This window comes from Phyllobates terribilis, unplaced genomic scaffold, assembly GCF_046119375.1.
Source record: "Phyllobates terribilis strain yellow unplaced genomic scaffold, ASM4611937v1 Scaffold_1__5_contigs__length_1240528914, whole genome shotgun sequence".
Lineage (NCBI taxonomy): Eukaryota > Metazoa > Chordata > Amphibia > Anura > Dendrobatidae > Phyllobates > Phyllobates terribilis.
In genome coordinates this window covers 1,122,341,831-1,122,361,863 of record NW_027362761.1, presented here as the reverse complement: position 1 = coordinate 1,122,361,863, position 20,033 = coordinate 1,122,341,831, and the positions used below count along the sequence as shown (strand labels likewise).

At 43.4% G+C, this 20,033-nt stretch overlaps 1 protein-coding gene across 3 annotated transcripts in view; it reads left to right on the top strand.

The window, feature by feature from the left end:
* Positions 1-11,975, top strand: part of LOC141161679 (cytosolic beta-glucosidase-like) — a 121,281-nt gene extending 109,306 nt beyond the window's left edge. For all 3 annotated transcript variants that reach the window (XM_073646824.1, XM_073646835.1, XM_073646846.1), the window contains exon 6: positions 11,616-11,975. In XM_073646824.1, coding sequence (XP_073502925.1) covers positions 11,616-11,815 — 200 coding nt within the window. In that variant the 3' untranslated portion in view covers positions 11,816-11,975. The remainder of the gene's footprint in view (positions 1-11,615) is intronic.
* The last annotated feature ends 8,058 nt before the right edge of the window (positions 11,976-20,033 follow it).

Below are 20,033 nucleotides of genomic sequence, written 5' to 3'. Positions count from 1 at the left end.
GTTGCAACCTGCAGCGCCGGCGGATCAGGGGGGCAGGAGCAGGGGGGGCCCGATGCAAGGGTGGCGGGAACCGCGATGCAGGTACACGGTGCAGGCGACTGCTATGGGGTCCCCCGGCTCACGGGCCCCATAGCAGACGCGTGGCCTGCCGCCATAGGCGGTACGCCACTTCCTGCAGCGCCGGCGGATCAGGGGGTCAGGAGCAGGGGGGGGGGGCGATGCAAGGGTGGCGGGAACCCCGATGCAGGTACACGGTGCAGGCGACTGCTATGGGGCCCCCCGGCTCACGGGCCCCATAGCAGTCGCGTGGCCTGCCGTCATAGGTGGTACTCCACTGATTCCAGGGAAGGAGTATGCTTGAGCAGAAATTCTGAATTGAGAGACAGCTTGGCATGGGAATGTAGTAGGACCCAGAGGTGAGAGAGGAGGGGAATACCAAAAGATGGAATATCTGGAATAAAAAGGAGGGAAAATAGATTAAAGCAACCCCAGGTATAGGAACAAACTTAACTCCGTTACAAAAAAATCGATATTGACATGTGGTTAGGGATTTGAACTGGAGTCTCTGGGCAATGGGGAGCCAGTAAACGGATTGACAGAGAGGAGAGGCAGGGAAATATTGGGGGACAGGTGGATTAGTCAGGCAGCAAAGGTTAGGATAGATTGGAGGGGTGTTAAAGTGTTGGAAGGAGGCCACAGAGCAGGAGGTTGCAGTAGTCGAGGCGGGAGATAAAGAGGGCGTGCACTGGTGTTTTTGCAGATTCGTGGTTGAGGAATGTGCGGATCCGGGAGATATTTTTGAGTTTGAGTCGGCAGGAAGTGGAAAGGGCTTGGATATGTGGTTTGAATGAGAGATCAGAGTCCCGGGTTACCCCAAGGCAGCGAGCTTGCGGGACTGAGGAGAGTGAACAGCCATTGACGTTGATAGATAGGTCAGGTGGGGGTGATGAATGAGATGGTGGAAAGATGATGAATTCAGTTTTTTATCCATGTTAAGTTTTAGAAATCTAGCAGAGAAGAAGGATGAAATAGGAGACCGACATTGTGGGATTTTGGTTAGTAGGAAGGAGATATCTGGTTCGGAGAGGTAGATCTGTGTGTCATATAGCATAGAGGTGGTAATGAAAGCCATGAGACTCTATGAACTGTCACACATTAGTCTTCAACTGCGCAAAATAGATGTCTCCACTAGTATACTGATATACGATTGTGCAAAAAAATTTGTGACATATTTGAAAAGTTGCAAATGATGACTTAGGCTGCAGCATCTAGATAAAGAAAACCACAGCGATAATGGCAAACAATAGAATAAGACAAAACCAAGAAAAATCAACTTAAAGGGGTGGTTCAAAAGCCAAAGTAATTTTCATCTAAATCCCTATATATGTATTGTCATATTCTAAACCATTTTCTAATACAGGTGCTTCTCACAAAATTAGAATATCATCAAAAAATGTTTTCAGTTCTTCAATACAAAAAGTGAAACATATATTATATAGAGTCATTACAAACAGAGTGATCTATTTCTAGTGTTTATTTCTCTTAATGTTGATGATTATGGCTTACAGCCAATGAAAACACAAAAGTCATTATCTCAGTAAATTACAATAATTAACAAAAAACACCTGCAAAGGTTCCCTAAGCAGTTAAAAAGAACCGTTAGTCTGTTTCAGTAGGCTCCACAATCATGGGGAAGACTGTTGACTTGACAGATGTCCAGAAGGCAGTCATTGACACACTCCACAAGGTCCCAGAGTTCCAATTTTCATTTGGAAATCAAGGTCCCAGAGTCTGGAGGAAGAGTGGAGAGGCCACAATCCAAACTGCTTGAGATCTCGTGTGAAGTTTCCACAGTCAGTGATGGTTTGGGGAGCCATGTGGTCTGCTGGTGTAGGTCCACTGTGTTTTATCAAGACCAAAGCCAGCGCAGCAGTCTACCTGGAAATTTTAGAGCACTTCATGCTTCCCTCTGCCGACAAGCTTTTTGGAGATGGAAATTTCATTCCCCAGCAGGACTTGGCACTCTGTGAACAGCCAGCTTCTTTTGCAATGATCCCCCCCCCCACCTACTATCTCCTTCCCCACCATCCTGTAGAATGTAAGCCCGCAAGGGCAGGGTCCTCTTCCCTCTGTACCAGTCTATCATTGTTTATTTGTTACTGTAAGTGGTAACCCCTTCTCATGTACAGCACAATGGAATCAATGGTGCTATATAAATAAATAATAATAATAATAAATTAACTTTTTGATGATATTCTAATTTTGTGAGAAGCACCTGTATACTTGCATTAGAAATTTCCTACCATTCTCTAACTAATCTATATAACTGCTATTGTATTTTTTTCCCTTATTCCTCTCTGATGACGCTTCCTTTGAAAATCCTAGTGCATGCTGGGATACTCAAAGAAAGCGTCATCAGGGGCAGAGGCTGTCATCACTATCACAACCTTTGCTCTCTCCCTTATCATCAGTGAGTCTCGTTTCAGGGGCTTCGCTAGTCCCTGCTCTCTCTGCGATGTTCACAATGACAGTGCGCTCTATATTGCCAGCATAGATCAACAGTTACAATCCTGCAACAGAGCAGAGCACACTAGCAGTGCGTGGTGTCCGAATACCCGGAGGAGTGCAGAGACCAGTGATGTCACTTGCAAGGCCGCTGCTGGTCTTTGCATGCTGGGTATTCTGACACCGTTCACTGACAGTGCGCTCTGCTCTGTTGCCGGTTTGTTACTGCTGATCTGAGCTGACGAAGGGAGTGCGCTATCGTTGTGCACAGTGTGCAGGGACAGATCGGGGACTAGCTCAGCCCTTGACACAAGCGTCACTGATGATGCTTCGTTTCAGGGAGATGGCAGAGGCTGTGGCAGTGACTGTTGCCTCTGCCCTCTGATGATGCTTCATATGAATATGCCAGCATGCACTGTGATTTTCAAACGAAGCGTCATCCGAGAGGAAGTAGGGAAATGAAATGCAATAGCTGTTAGATAGTATAGTTAGGGTATGGTAGGGAATGTTTAATGCAAGTATATTAGAAAATAGCTTAGATAATGGCAATAAATAGATAGGGATTTAGATGAAAATTAGCCCTTTAAAAAAAAGGCGTACATTAAATAATGAATAAAGCTAAAACTAAGAAGTCACTATGAGAACCATTTTTACTTCTGAAGCAAGGCACGAAGACAACAATGGAATCCTGTCCAAAGTGTTTGATGATTTACAAAAATTAAGCTCCATAACGTTAAGGCTGGAAAAACCCTTCAAGGATTTAAAGGAGTTGTCCCCTATCTGGAAATTTTGGTTCCTGAATGCAGTTTAATAAAAAGAAAAAAAAAACTTGATTTACTTATTGTCCCCATGTCCTGTGTGGCAGCCAATCAGTGAGCTCAGCGGCTCTGAATGGGGTGTCCTGTCTACCTAAGCGTAGCCGCTGAGCTCACTGATGTTGACTGGTTGTCAATGTGACGTCTGTGCCGCAGCCAATGCTCAACATCGAGAGTAGTGGCGGTGATTCAGAGGTGGACAGTGAGTACAGAGCAGTTTGTTTTTTATACTAAACAGCCCCGGGGGACAAAGATTTCCTGAAGGAGGACAACCCCTTTAATTTATCCAGTGTTTTCTTGTATAGGCCTCATTTATTATAACTGTATAAGGAACCAATCAGAGCTCAGCTTTCATTTTTTAAACTGCTCTGATGAAATGAAAGCTGCTCTGTGATTGGTTGCTAGGGGCAACAAAGTCATTTTTGACAAATTTGAGTTTATTATAGAACCAAATTTCTCAGCAAACCCTGTCAGACAAGTCAGACTATCCCTTGACTTCTTTTTAGGATGAAATCATATTCTGATATAATCATACTACATTATTGATGCAGTAACCAGACATCATGATATAGTGATTATCTCCCATCATGTCCAGGAGCTGGCTCAGCACAGACTGGAGATGGCAGTATTCTCCCACGTCTCCGATCCTATATAGAAATGATTAAAACCAGCGTGTTTGAGATTCCTATACAATTCTCCCGTCTTCTAGATGCTAGGCATGTACACCTGTTCAAAAGTTGTTCTAGGAAACGGAGATTAAGTCGATATGAAAAATGTCTTCACTTAAATAAAAAGCTTTTTTCTACAACTTTCCATTCATTAACATAGCCAGTGTGTATAGATGGCGGTAATAAATGCGGAGTGAGCGCTGCTCTGCATGCAGCAAGGACAGCTGTCCTCTGCAGCGCGTCTCTCCTAGAATCACTTGAAATCCCAGAGACGAATGGAGGAGCGATCGGCACCAAACCCAACAGTTTCTACTTTCTGCAGAATCGGTGGGATACGGAAAAGAGATATTTTAAGTTCCCTCAATGCCCTGAGCCACAAGTCGCTTTGACGCTCGCACCGCCAAATCGAAATGTAATAAGTTCAGAATTTGGGGAATTTGAATTACAATGCAGAGTCTGGAGAAGCCCGGACTACTGGATTTAAAGCCCCCTCCAGGGGTTTTTATTTCATCGCTGGAGTGGTGCTACTCATCTAGGTTCCCTGACCCTAATATTATATTTATCAGCTCTTCCCGGCGTTGATCCGGTCCCGCCATGCCGTTATGTGATCACAACTTCTGACCGACCGAGGTCAGATGTAACGGTTATAAGTAAGCATTAGCGGACCGGTGGAAGTTCGAGTTCCGGTTTTACAGTTGTAGCAAATTGAATGAGGTTTTTAAAATCTCAATCACAAAATTAATTTTCTTTTCTCCGGTGCTACGTTATTACAAAATACAGAATGTCAATTCTTAAAGTTTTTTCTACTGCAGTTTTTTTTTACAATATGATAAAAATGGAAAAACACATTAAAAATTTGCTTAATTTCCCCTTTGTGGTTTTTCGCAACAATCTGCATTTTTCATGCAGAAAAAGATGCATCCAAAAATGTGCGTGTGAACACCCTTAGGGTGCTTTCACATAGCGTTCTGTGTCCCCCTCGGGGCATACGTCCTAAAATTCCCTGCAAAACGGGGTCTGAACGTACACAGAACGCTATGTGAAAGCACCCTTAGTCTGTCCTTTATATTCCCCATTCATTTGGAAGCCACTTCAGGCTTTGCCCAAAATTTGCATTAAAAATAACAGTGGTAGTTTTTCCCAAAAAGCTGCGTGTAACCACATGTCACATGAAGGGTCACTAATATGGATGGCACTTTTCTTTACTCCCACACTCTAAGATAGGTTTATTGTCTTCTGTGAAATTGGCTGGCACAGGGGCAGATCTATCATTGGTGCAACCTGTACAGCCGCACAGGGGCCCAAGAGGTAAGGGGCCACATTTCCACTCCAAAGCAGATGGTTTTGTGCATAATGATGAGCTATGGACTGCAAAGGGCCCATATACTGTTCTTACACAGGGGCCCTTTTGTGATTGGGGCTGCCAGTGGGCTTGCATATCTGTTCCCTGGGGAGCAAGGACTGTTTAGTGATGGAGCTGTGGGAAATATTAATATTAATGTCAGATAATCGAAGAGTGATAAGGGCAGAGGAAAGCAGTTTGGGGAAATCTACAAAAATCTACTGTATATTAAAATATTATTTTAGTTCCAATTCACCTTTTTAATACACAATAGACCCCATAAACGTGCAAGATAAATGGTGATAAAACTGATCTGATTATGTCAGCTCTCCTGACTTGGCCTGTTTTTGGTAAATAGTTCTTTTAGAAATTTTTACATCATTTTCTTTCATTCTTACTGGAAACAAAAATAAAGGTCCCAAAAATAAAGGTCCCTACCGGAGGAAGTTCGCAGCGCTCTGGTCAGAAGCCATGGACTACCGTTGAAGCCGCTGGAGCCGAGTCTTGGAAATCGTTTTGCTCAACTCAAAGGGGCAGCATGGTGGATCAGTGGTCAATACTGTATCCTTACAGCACTGGATTCAAATCCCACCAAGGACAACATCGGCAAGGAGCTTGGATGTTCTGCCCGTGTTTGTTTGGGTTTCCTCTGCATACTCTGGTTTCCAAAGACATACTGATAGGGAATTTAGATTGTGAGCTCCAATAGGGACAGCAATGATGATGTCTGAAAAGCACAGAGGAATTAATAGAGCAATCTCGAGTCATGGCGACTTGATGGATGGGCAATCTGTAGGAGGATCAATCTTGTGGAAGCCTAGATAGGTCCACCAGGGTCTTCTCTGCTGTTATCTTGATAGTATCAAACAATTGGGTTGCTGGTCGTCCTCTTCGCCTTGTTCCTTCTATTTTTCTGAAACCAATTAAAGTCTAATAATAACAATACATTATTCACAAATTTCCAGGAAAACCAACAGAAGAACCCACAATGTAGAACTCTTAAAGCACCACTCTAGCGTTTTGTTTTGTTTTTTTGCTCTGGATTGTTGCTCTAAATGTAAGACCCCTACCCCCAGGTCATATACTCACCCTTAGGCATTGTTACCATTTTTTTGGCGCCGCTCCGGTCCCGCGACGCAATCTTGTGACTGCAGCTTCTGACTGGCTGGAAGTCAGAAGCTACGTCACAAGGTCTCAGTACAAGTCTATGAAAGCCAGAATGAGGATCTCATATACTTGTATTGAGTTGTGACCTCCGCGCAGCTCCATGAAACACTGGAGCTGCAGACAGATCACTTTTCGCTAGAGACTGATGGGAGCGACGCTGGAAAACGATGAAGGTGGCAGAGGGCAGGGGTATCAGACAGAGGGCAGGGGACTTAGATTTAAAGCTCCACTCCAGCGGTGCATTTAAAAAAAATGCTGGAGTGGTGCTTTAAGAAAAGATGCCCTAGAATTGTTCTTTGATGTGGCATAAAAGTATTTATTAAAATAGACATGTTAGAAATAGCAGGGACATGGGAAGGGTAGACTACCTCTTTAATTTATGAGAATGCACCCTATCCTTTGAAATGATTCTTGGGGCAGGTGACAGGTTAACTGCATTGTCACGACCAGATAATGTCTTTTTATTGAATGGGATCTCTGAGCACCTCCAGAGCAGTGATCTCTGCGTCTTCTGAGTCCTGGTGTAATTATAGCTGGGGGTCTTGTAAAACGTTCAAAAGGGTTAAGTAATGTGTAGCTAGTGAGACGCATTACGAAGAGTGCGATACGTCTTGCCTGTTTGCTCCTGCTCTTTTCTTCTTAATAAAGTCTTCAGGTACGAGTGAATGTTCTTGAAACTTAAGAGGAGCGCGCTTATCGCATTTGTTCCAGTTTCCTTGGATCCACAGTCGTTCCATTCTGTCTGTTATCTTAAAATTCCACTCAGTTTTAAGGAGAAGTTGAGCGCACAAAGGTTGCTTTTTACTTTACTTTCACTGCTTCAGTGCTTCATAAATCATATTGGCATATCACACTATTACATTTCTTTGCCTTTTTTTCTGGGTTTCTTTGGATGGATTATAAAAGTTCTACTTGGATGTGTGTTTTTTTTCTATGGTATTTGGAAATGTGGAGGATTTGTACTTTTATTTGTTGGATAAACAGTTTTCTTGACAAGAATTCACATAAAGTTACAGTTTTATTTGTGTTTTACATCACTTTACATTTAGTACTCATTTGCATAGAAAGTTGCAAATTTATGACTATATTGTATTACTTATCTTGTACAATTCCTTAGTTACAGTCTGTATGATATGCCTGATTTTATTAAGGTTTTTCCCACTAAATACTTTATCACCTGTCCAAAGTATTATCACAGGGGGTCCGATTGCTGGGAATACCACCAATTCCATCATTTAACCACCCCTTCATTCACTTTTATGGGACTGAAAAACAATTATGCCAATCCTATAGATAAAAATGTAATAATGGTCACAGATGTGCACTGTTCCGTTCACACAGGTGATGTTTTTTGGACCCCCAAGATATCCTTCCATCCCATATACAGGTGCATCTCACTAAATTAGAATATCATCAAAAAGTTAATTTATTTCAGTTCTTCAATACAAAAAGTGAAACTCGTATATAATATACAGTCATTACAAACAGAGTGATCTATTTTTAGTGTTTATTTCAGTTAATGTTGATGATTATGGCTTACAGCCAATGAAAACACAAAAGTCATTATCTCAGTAAATTACAATAATTAACAAAAAACACCTGCAAAGGTTCCCTAAGCAGTTAAAAAGATCCCTTAGTCTGTTTCAGTAGGCTCCACAATCATGGGGAAGACTGCTGACTTGACAGATGTCCAGAAGGCAGTCATTGACACATTCCACAAAGTCCCAGAGTTCCAATTTTCATTTGGAAATCAAGGTCCCAGAGTCTGTAGAAAGAGTGGAGAGGCCACAATCCAAGCTGCTTGAGGTCTAGTGTGAAGTTTCCACAATCAGTGATGGTTTGGGGAGCCATGTCATCTGCTGGTGTAGGTCCACTGTGTTTTATCAAGACCAAAGTCAGCGCAGCCGTCTACCAGGAAATTTTAGAGCACTTCATGCTTCCCTCTGCCGACAAGCTTTTTGGAGATGGAAATTTCATTCTCCAGCAGGACTTGGCCCCTGTCCACACTGCCAAAAATACCAATACCTGGTTTAAAAACAACAGTATCACTGTGCTTGATTGGCCAGCAAACTCGCCTGACCTTAACCCCATAGAGAATCTATGGGGTATTGTCAAGAGGAAGATGAGAGACACCAGACCCAACAATGCAGATGAGCTGAAGGCTACTATCAAAGCAACCTGGGCCTCCATAACACCTCAGCAGTGGCACAGGCTGATTGTCTCCATGCCAAGCCGCATTGATGCAGTAATTGATGCAAAGGGAGCCCTGATCAAGTATAGAGTGCATTTACTGAACATACATTTCAGTATGCCAACATTTCGGATTTTAAAAACATTTTTCAAGCTGTTGTTATAAAGTATTCTAATTTACTGAGACAATGACTTTTGTGTTTTCATTGGCTGTAAACCATAATCATCAACATTAACAGAAATAAACACTTGAAATAGATCACTCTGTTTGTAATGACTCTATATAAGGCTGTGTGCCCACTATGCTTTTCTTTAAGCGTTTCGCAGCGGCAATTCCGCTGCAGAAACGCTTAAAAAACGCTTGTTAGTAGGTCTGCTATGTTCCCCAATGATAATTCACATGTGCTGTGCACATGCTGCAGAAATTTCTGCTGTGGATTATCATTGTGGAAAAATCCGCAGAACTACCAATTATTTTGCGTAATCGCGGCGTTTTTGCCGCCATTGACTTGCATTGAATCGCTTAATATCCGCATGACTACATGTGCACATGCAAATATTAAGCGATTCAATGTGCGCATGGTACCCAGGTCTGGAGAAGAGGAGACTCTCCTCCAGACCAGGGTACCATAGTACCTGTAAAAAAAAAAATAACAATTTAAAATAAAAAAAAAACCACATTATACTCACCTTCTGATGTCCCCCGGTCTTCTATCCGGTACGTCTTGGCTCCTCTGTGGCTCGTGATGGAGTAAAAGGACCTTCCATTATGTCATTCAGTCATGTGACCGGTCACGCGACCGCTGACGTCGGCGGTAGCGTGACCTGTCCCATGACTAAATGACGTCATGGAAGGTCCTTTTAGACCATCGTGAGCTGCCGGAGAGTCAGGACGCATCGCTAAGGAGACTGGGGGCCATCAGAAGGTGAGTATAAGGTTTATTTTTTACCATTCTTTTTAACTATTAACTTGGTCACACTATATAAATCCTTGCCGGTTGCATTGATTTATATAGTGTGACCGAGTTGTCCAGCACTTTCCAAGTGATGCTAAAATCGCTTGGAAAAACGCTTGACAACCTACATGCGAAATCGCATGTGAAAAACGCCGGACATATGCTTGTTCCTGGCAGAAAAACAGATGTACAATCCGCATGCGTTTTTTCTGCCAGGGAGATGCAGAAACGCTCAGGAAAAATCCGGAGCATTTCTGCATCATGGGCACATAGCCTAAGTGAGATGCACCTTTAAGTGAATGTAGGAGTGGTCAAAATGCCATTCACACACATGATTTTTGAACCACCCAAGACATCTTTCTGTCCTGTAGAAGTGAAAAGAGCAGTGGTCGCACATGCACAGTACGTCCCCATTCACACAGGTGATTTTTGGGACCCCCCAAAATTCCCATCAGTCCCATAGAAGTGAATGGAGTGGTGATCACACATGCACACTACTGCTCCATTCACACAGGGGATTTTCGGACCCCAAGAATTCTATCTGTCCATAGAAAGTGAAAGAATAGTGGTCAAACATCCGCCCTACCACTTCAGGTGATTTGGAGGCCCCTACGATTTCCATAAGTCGCATAGAAGTGAATGGAGTGCTGGTAACACATGTACACTACCATTCCACTCAAACAGTGAATTATGGGACCCCTGAGATTTCCATCAGTTTAATAGAAGTGAATGGAGTGGTGGTAACACATGCACACTGCTGCTCAAGGGGAGGGAAGGGATTTATGCTTTATTTCAAAATCTTGACTTTGTGTCAGCTGATAGAAGCTGTTATTTTCTATAGAGATCGAAAACCAACCACCTCTGATCATTTGTTGATCACAGCTGTCTATGGCTGATTATAAGAGATCCTTAAGTTCCTATGTACTTGTGTTACTGTAACCAAGATCAAAAGTCCTCCAGCTGTATTCCAGATAAAATAGTAAACTTTATTCCAACAAGTTTAGAAGGTAGTACAAAGTATATACAAAGTTGTATATTAATTTCCTACGTGTTTTTGACTGTAGCTTAGTCCTTATTCATGGACCCTTCATTCATGAGCTACAGTCTGAATCGCGTAGGTTATTCTTGTCTACCTTTTAAACTTGGAATAAAGTTTACAATTTTATCTGGAATATGAATGGAGGATTTTTTTATCTTGGTCTTTGTTGTGCCACATCAGACAGATGTGACTTCCTCCTCGCCGAGGACTGTAGCCTCTTTAAGGGTGAGATGGTTTTTCTATATCACTTGTGGTACTGTGCCAAGTAGACCAGAGTCCATTTTATGGTGCATCACGCACGTTGGCTGTACAAACATCTAAAGCATGTTAAAACTATGGCCCCGATTCATCCAAGGGATTGCATCAGAAATCTGTTGTAAACACTTTTGGAAAGTGGCAAATTTTTTGCGCAATGCGAAGTAACGTTGAAAAATTCCAGCTTTTTTTAGGACCGTTTTCGGGCAGCTGTCCCAAAATGCGAGGTGCCAGGCTGGATTCATGAAAAGCAGCGCCATTTCATATTCCAGAAATATTACCCCAGTCCACAGAGGCGTATGCCATTGATAAAATGTGCCGAAGTGGCGTGCGCCTCTTTATGGATTTTGCTCGTTCCTCTTTAAGACCGATGTACGAAATGCCAGTCTTAAGGAATCGGGACCTATGTGTTTCCCCTAATCAAGCTGGGTGGCCAAAAACCAGACTGCAAAAAAAAGTTTGCTGTAATGTGCCTGCAGTTTTTGGAGTGCAGTTCTCAGCCGCGCAAGCACACTACTGCTGCATTTATGGACAGCCTTCATAAGTTACTGATTATACTGAATAGTTAATTGAAGTCATTGAATTTTACTACTGGCACGTACTGATATATGTAATAATGATTAGACAGTGTATTAAACGTTCATTAGATCTAACACTTTGCATCTCTTTCCTTGGCAGCGATCAGACAAGATGGGGTGAAGGTGAAAGGTTACTTTGCTTGGTCCCTGCTTGACAACTTTGAGTGGATTTTTGGCTACAGCGTTCGGTTTGGATTGTTCCTTGTGAATTATAAGCTGCCGAATCTTCCAAGAACGCCGTACTATTCAGCTATTGAGTATGCCAAAGTGGTAAAAGGAAATGAATTGATTTATAAGTAGATATTATGCCAGCTTCCTCATACTGTGATGTTTTTATCATTTTTGGGATTTAAAAAAAAAACACCCTACTACATTTGTGTCATCTGTGTTCAACAAATGATGATCTGAAGCGGTGTCTTCTGAGAAATACATTCCTAATAAAAAATAACTTTTTACTATGTATAGTAGCAAATATAATTTCTAAAATTCTAAAAAAATATGCAAACCCTACATTTTTTGGCCTGTTGCCTACAAACTGGTGTAGCAGGAAATAGGTGAATCCTGACCACATTGTGATAGGTGTTGTCACCCAGACTTCTGTGGATAGGGAGCAGATTGATAACACTATCAAACCTTCTATGCCTTAGACTAGATGTGGCCATACTCATTCAATAGCTTTCATTTGGCCGACAGCTATTACTCCCGACCTCCCTATACTTATACACACTCAGTTTTGCGACAACCCCTGATCATATCATATCTAGGCATATAGATCTCACAGAGGAGATGAAAACACCAAGATCCCCTTTTATGAGCCAAAGCAAGGAGTTTCTAAGTAAAGGCCCCACATTAGACTAACGTTGGCTGAATATGTATGGGGACCTCATGACTCTCCCCAGCAGATGTTGTCAGAGGAGATATGGATCTGGCATGTCCGATTTCTTATTGCTAATCTTTTTGTTCTCGATGAGATAACCTGCCTACGATTATGTCTGGCAGCTGCTCTCTCATAGAGAACATGAGCACTCGTCTGAGCAAGCACTCATATGTATGGGAGAGACGACTGAGATAACTGCTCGTCAAAGCATCAGCCGAACCATCGTATGGCCGACAGATAACCAATGCGTATGCGCCCATTGGGGCCCCCCATAAACATTAGACAAAAGTTGGCTTATCGAACCGATATCGACCGGTTCGTCAGACAGTCTAATGCATATGGAGTTGGCCGCCTTCTGGTAGTAGAGAGAGATGTTGATTGGGCATGTCTGATTTCGGATTACCGATCACATTGATCTCCCTACTGATATGTCACTTTGTGGCTTTCTCATAAAGAATACAGGAGCACTCGGCTGAGCAAGCGCTCCTGTGTATGTGTCATGTTAGGTATGGGAAGGACAAAATTGGCTTCTAAGAGCCGGGTCATTCCATTTGGTATCGGTTGCCCATCTACGGAATTCGGAACTATAAGTCTCCACTGACCGATCCCCCTGCTGAAGGCGACGCAGCCTGGATTCAGCCAAGGAGATTTGGTCAGGATCATCATAAATGAGGGCCAGAGCCCTAAAAAATCCCTCAACCGACTGGAGACCAACAGAACCTTGTGGCAAAGAGAACACCCAGGATTGAGTATCTCCTTGCAACAGTGAGATCACAATCCCTACTCGCTACTCCTCATCTCCAGAGGAGTAAGGTCAAAGCTTAAAATATAACTTACAAGCTTCTTTAAAGACAAAAAACTTGTCTCTACCTCCTGGAAACCTGTCTGGGAGGGCAATTTTGGGTTCAACCTGGACCGGCCTACCCGCAGAGTCCCTAACATTAGGAGTCTGCGGCCGCTGCCAGTGCTGCTGAACCTCTAATAGAAGGTCAGTCACCTCTAGAGACAGCCTCTGAAGCTGATCTGCCAGCACCGAAATGAGATCCATAAACCCCGAAACAACAACAGATAAAAAAAACAAACAAAAAAAAAACAAACGTTATTTTGGTTTTTTGGGTTTTTTATACGGCCGGTGATAATGTCATTCTAGGTATGGGAATGACCCAGCGTACAACGAGGGGAAAAGGAGGGGAAGCCCAGCAACTAGGGAAAGGGAGAGTGGAGACCCCTAGGTAGATCTTACAATACCCTGGCTCCCCTATCGTCCCTAAATAGGTTCTTCACCTATCGCCAAGTAGGAGACCTTAGCCCTGGCTGACCCTGGAGCTAGGCCCTAGGTAGGGAGGGGGAGGGGTGAGTACTAGTCAGCCCCACTGCAACTAAAGACAAACAAGGTAAACAGACAAGGGGATACACTTAGCTTTGAGAATACACCAGAGCGATCACAACAACGATCACAAAGGAACTCCAAGAAGAAACTAGCCGACTGCTAGAACTCCAGGCCTGAACAGCGGAATATACATCTATCACCAGCTATTCTCTGGAGAGACTGGGTGTTATTTAAAGGTCCAGCAAGGGTGTGTTAATTAGCAGCAGAAAGTGGAGCTAACAGCTGCGTCCTAAAGAGGGAAGGATGGTGAAAGTGTTATGTTCTGCTACCAGAGCTAAGGAAAGAGAGGAGATCTGTCCCTACGATAGAACTCAGCTTAATCCCTACGATGTAACAGGGGACCTGATCCTGCGATCAGACCTGCTAAAGTCCTAAGCTAGTCTGTACGGAGACCTATAGATGTGGGGAAGGAATCCCTACAAGTACTAAGGACTGGGAGGAATATGGGACACCTCCTAACAGAAATAGTAGCAGACAGACGAACAAACAAAATATATAGAACATAGAGGTCAGTAGACCAAGCAAACTAACAGAGCAAGACACAGAGCACAGGCTAGCTAGAAAGTAGATATACAATGAAGTCCAGCAAAGCCAAAAGGGCGGAGCAGGATTAAATAGGCCAACAAGGTCATGTGACCAGCAAAGGAAAAAAAACCTAAGAGCAAGGTTCTAACAGAAAGAATCAAGAAGGTGTCTGCAAGGCCAAGCGCAGCGACCTTCTACAGCCAGATCCAGAATGACAGTCTGTCACACCCGACACATCTGTGACAGTATGGGAGAGATAGCAGAGTTGGCTGAATGATCAGCCAAAGCATCCTTCAGCTCACAGCCAGCTAATGTATATGGTCAGCATTGGAGTAGCTCTTGCTCTTTCGTTCCAGGTCTGTCTCTTTATTACTTGGTTCGCAATTTGACAGCATCTAAAATCCCCCATACAAATAAGATGAAAGTTAGCCGACCATTTGATGTGTAGGTGGTCCTTTGGACAGATGATTTTTGGGGAAAGAAGGATCCTAATGTTGGAATTTCAATGGTTTCTCCTTTCATCCCATTGAAACACATGAACGCCAAGCCAAGTGCTCATGCAGGTGCCTTCTGTCTTGACATTTGGTAGATGATTTCTCATGATTCTGGGCAGTTTAATATTACATTTTCCCTTCAGTGTGTCAGCTGCTGAGAAGATACATGGCTGGATGAAGCCTTCCCTGGTAAGTACTCATGATCTCTTGGGTTCCAGGAACTGGACGCATGATGATCCCTGCTGATCCAGCAGCAATAATGTACATCATTCATATGACCGCCAATGACTGGTGTCAGCACCTGCAGGGACAAGCAGAGCAGTGCTGGAGCGGCGGAGGATTTAACACATGAGTAATTTATTTCTAGTATTTCTTCTTCTTTAGCTACTTGCTCCAGACAGACTATTTTTATTACTTTAGTTTTCCTTTACTATCATTGACAAAGTAACCAATCAAGCCAATAATTTATTGTACTGCGTATAGAAAGAACACTATGGAAGGAATCCGCTCTAAAATTCATAGATCTTTGTGCCTGCATATGATGCAGCAGAGAAATATGCAGGTCACAGTGAAACACTAGAAAGTCCTGATCTCACTTCTTTTGGTTTATTGCATTGTCTTCTGTGCAAACATGACATAAGGAAATGTGATTGCCCGGGGAAGGTCACTGTGTGGAGGCCCAATTTAATCAATGTTTACCACTGGTGTAAAAGTGGCTTCACGGGGCAGGAGACCCCACTATGAGTGTAACTAAGTAAAGAAATGAAGTAAAAAAAGATAATAGCAATTGTTCATACACTGCTCAAAAAATAAAGGGAACACTAAAACAACAGAATATAAGTCCAAGTAAATCAAACTTCTGTGAAATCAAACTGTCCACTTAGGAAGCAACACTGATTGACAATCAATTTCACATGCTGTTGTGCTAATGGAATAGACAATAGATTGAAATTATTGGCAATTATCAAGACACCCTCAAGTAAAGGAGTGGTTCTGCAGGTGGGGACCGCAGACCACATCTCAGTACCAATGCTTTATGGCTGATGTTTTGGTCACTTTTGAATGTTGGTTGTGCTTTCACACTCGTGGTAGCATAATACGGACTCTACAACCCAGAGAAGTTGTTCAGGTAGTGCAGATCATCCAGAATGGCACATCAATGTGAGCTGTGGCAAGAAGGTTTGCTGTGTCTGTCAGCGTAGTGTCCAGAGGCTGGAGGCGCTACCAGGAGACAGGCCAGTACACCAGGAGACGTGGAGGGGGCCGTAGGAGGGCTACAACCCAGCAGGAGGACTGCTACCTCTGCCTTTGTGCAAGGAGGAACAGGAGGAGCACTGCCAGAGCCCTGCAAAATGACCTCCAGCAGGCCCCAAATGTGTATGTGTCTGCACAAACGGTTAGAAACCGACTCCATGAGGGTGGTATGAGCGCCTGTCATCCACAGATGAGGGTTGTGCTCACAGCCCAACACCGTGCAGGACACTTGGCATTTGCCACAGAATGCCAGGATTGGTAAAGTCGCCACTGGCGCCCTTTGCTCTTCACAGATGAAAGCTGGCTCACACTGAGCACATGTGACAGAGTCTGGAGACGCCGTGGAGAGCGATCTGCTGCCTGCAACATCCTTCAGCATGACCGGTTTGGCAGATGAGATCCTCAGACCCCTTGTAAGACCATATGCTGGTGCTTTTGGCCCTGGGTTCCTCCTAATGCAGGACAATGCCATGACATGTGACTGGAGTGTGTCAGCAGTTCCTTCAAGATGAAGTCATTGAAGCTATGGACTGGCCCGCCCGTTCCCCAGACCTGAATCCGATTGATCACATCTGGGACATCATGTCTCGCTCAATCCACCAACGTTACATTGCACCACAGACTGTCCAGCAGTTGGCGAATGCTTTAGTCCAGGTCTGGGAGGAGATCCCACATGAGACCATCCGGAACTTCATCAGGAGCATGCCCAGGCATTGTAGGGAGGTCATACAGGCACGTGGAGGCCACACACAATACTGAGCCTCATTTTGACTTGTTTTAAGGACATTACATCAAAGTTGGATCAGCCTGTAGTGTGTTTTTCCACTTTAATTTTGGGGGTGACTCCAAATCCAGGCCTGCATCGGTTAATAAATTTGATTTCCATTGATGATTTTTGTGTGATTTTGTTGTCAGCACATTGAACTTTGTACAGAACAAAGTATTCAATGAGAATATTTCATTCATTCAGATCTAGGATGTGTTATTTGAGTGTTCCCTTTATTTTTTTGAGCAGTGTATTACCCTGTCCGTCCATGATGAGATTGTACACTGCTCAAAAAAAATAAAGGGAACACTTAAACAAGACAATGTATACACTGCTCAAAAAAAATAAAGGGAACACTTAAACAAGACAATGTAATTCCAAGTCAATCAAACTTCTCTAAAATCAACCTATCCAGTTATGAAGCAACCCTGATTGTGAATCAAGTTCTCCTGCTGTTGGGCAGATGGAACAGACATTCAGTAGAAATGATAGGCAATTAGCAGGACAACCCCTATAAAGGATTGGTTCTGTAGGTGGTGACCACAGACAATTTCTCTGTTCTTATCCTTTTTGGCTGTTGATTTGGTCACTTTTGCATTTTGTCATTGCTCTCACTCCTAGAGGTACAGTAGCATGAGGCGGTGTCTACACTACAACCCACAGAAGTTGCTCAGGTAGTGCAGCTCATCCTAGAAAGGCACATCAATGCGAGCTGTAGCAAGAAGGGTTGCTGTGTCTGTCAGCACAGTGTCCAGAGCATGGAGCAGATGCCAGGAGACAGTCCAGTACACCAGGAGACGTGGAGGGGGCCGTCGGAGAGGAACAACCCAGCAGCAGGACCGATACCTCTGCCTTTGTTCAAGGAGGAACAGGAGGAGCAGTGCCAGAGCCCTGCAAAATGACTTCCAGCAGGCCACTAACATCCATGTGTCTGCTCAAACTCTCAGAAACAGACTCCATGAGGGTGGTATCTCGTCCGACATCCACAAGTGGGTGTTGAGCTTAAAGCCCAACACCGTGCAGGATGATAGGCATTTGCTAGAATACTCCAAGATTGGCATATTCTACATTGGCGCCCTGTACTCTTCACGGATGAAAGCAGGTTCACATAAGCTCATGTGACAGACATGACAGAGTCTGGAGACGCCGTGGAGATCGATCTGCTGCCTGCAACATCCTCCAGCATGACTGGTTTGGCAGTGGGTCAGTAATGGTGTGGGTATGTCTTTGGACGGCCGCAAAGCCCTCCATGTGCTAGCCAGAGGTACCCTGACTGCCATTAGGTACCAGGATGAGATCCTCAGACCCATTGTGAGACCATATACAGGTGCAGTGGGTCCTGGATTCCTTCTGATGCATGACAATGCTAGGCCTCATGTGGCTGAAGTGTGTAAGCAGTTCCTGCATGATGAAGGCATTGATGCTTTGGACTGGCCCGCCCGTTCCCCAGGCCTGAATCCAATCGAGAACATCTGGGACATCATGTCTCGTTCCATCCACCAATGCCACATTGCACCACAGACTGTCCAGGAGTTGACTGATGCTTTAATCCAGGTCTGGGGGGAGATCCCACAGAAGACCATCTGCCACCTCATCAGGAGCATGCCCAGGCATGGTAGGGAGGTCATACAGGCACATGGAGGCCACACATACTACTGAGCATCATTTCCTGGTCTTGAGGCATTTCTACTGAAGTTGGATCAGCCTATAATTTGATATGCCACCTTGATTTTGAGTATCATGGCAAATCTAGACCTCCATGGGATATTAATTTTGATTTACATTGATAATTTTTATGTGTTTATTGTTCTCAACTAGTGTTGAGCGAGTATGTTCTATTAACCCTTTCGCCGAGTATGCTCAGGCCGTGCTCCGAGTATTTATAGCTGCTCGGTGATAAGGTTGAATCGCTCCCGTGTGCATGATTTGCGACTGTTTGACTGTTTTATTACATGTCAGGAATGTCTATTTGTTACACATTCCTCACATGTAATAAAACTGTCAAACAGTTGCAAATCATGCACACGGGAGTGATTTAACCTTATCACCGAGCAGCTATAAATACTCGGAGCACGGCCCGAGCATACTCGGACAGAACATACTTGCTCAACCCTATTCTCAACGCATTCCACTATGTAATGAATAAAGATTTGCAACTGGAATATTTCATTCAGTGATATCTAGGATGTGGTATTTTAGTGTTCCCTTTATTTTTTTGAGCAGCTGAAAATGGATATAAGACAATGTTTTACTTCAAAGAAAGAATTAGCTGTGATCCCCTGCTGTAATGTCTGTATACTCTTTTGCTTCCTCCCCTGCCCAGGAGCTGTGGTATGATCAGACCATGTTCCTGTACGGTCAGACACAGTCATTACACAGTACACAGCAGGGGCACATTTATAAGATTATCTCAGCACAGGAACATTTTATTTAAACACTTCCAATTGTAGAACTTATTATTATGCCAAGATCTATTGATTAAAATGAACTTTTCTTCGTGGGAAATTAAGCAAAGTGTGTTAAAAGTACAGTAGCCATTTAAACCAATCCCTATTTATTATTTCACTGTTAGATATTATACTTTTAGGGTGCCAGCCTGCAGAGATACTAAAAGAAAATTACCATCTGTAACACTGTAAGTTGCTTAATGCCAGCTTTTCCTGCCAGAGATGTATAATACAAAGGGCAGTCCAGTAATTAGTGCTATAAATTAATGCTGCCATAAGGTTAAAATATTAAAAACCAACAGTCCCTGCAGTATTTCAATTAATGTTATCTTAATTAATCAAATTATCATTTGAAAAGAAAATAGATCATCAATGGTAAAACTAATCGGGTCTGATGCCTCAGTGATAGGAACAAGATCTTGATTGCAGATATGTGTGCGTACAGTCATCACTGCACTCTAAGTTGGCTATATAATATCTAAATCTAGAGCATTAAAGGGAATCTGTCAGCAGGATTTCACATCCCAAACTATTTATATGTGCATGTAGGTCTTTCGAAGATGGGAAGTCTGGCAATACCTTTACGTAGCCAATCTGTTCCTCCATTTCTGAGGAATCAGTGTTAAATTATTGTGCAAATGAGGCCAAAGACTTATTGTAGATCTGAAGCCTCTGTCACTCGAGGTCTACTCCCCACACAGCGCCACCTCCATCTGCTTGACTGATAGTATCTTTGCTGTGTGACTTCGGGCAGAGGAGCTGTCA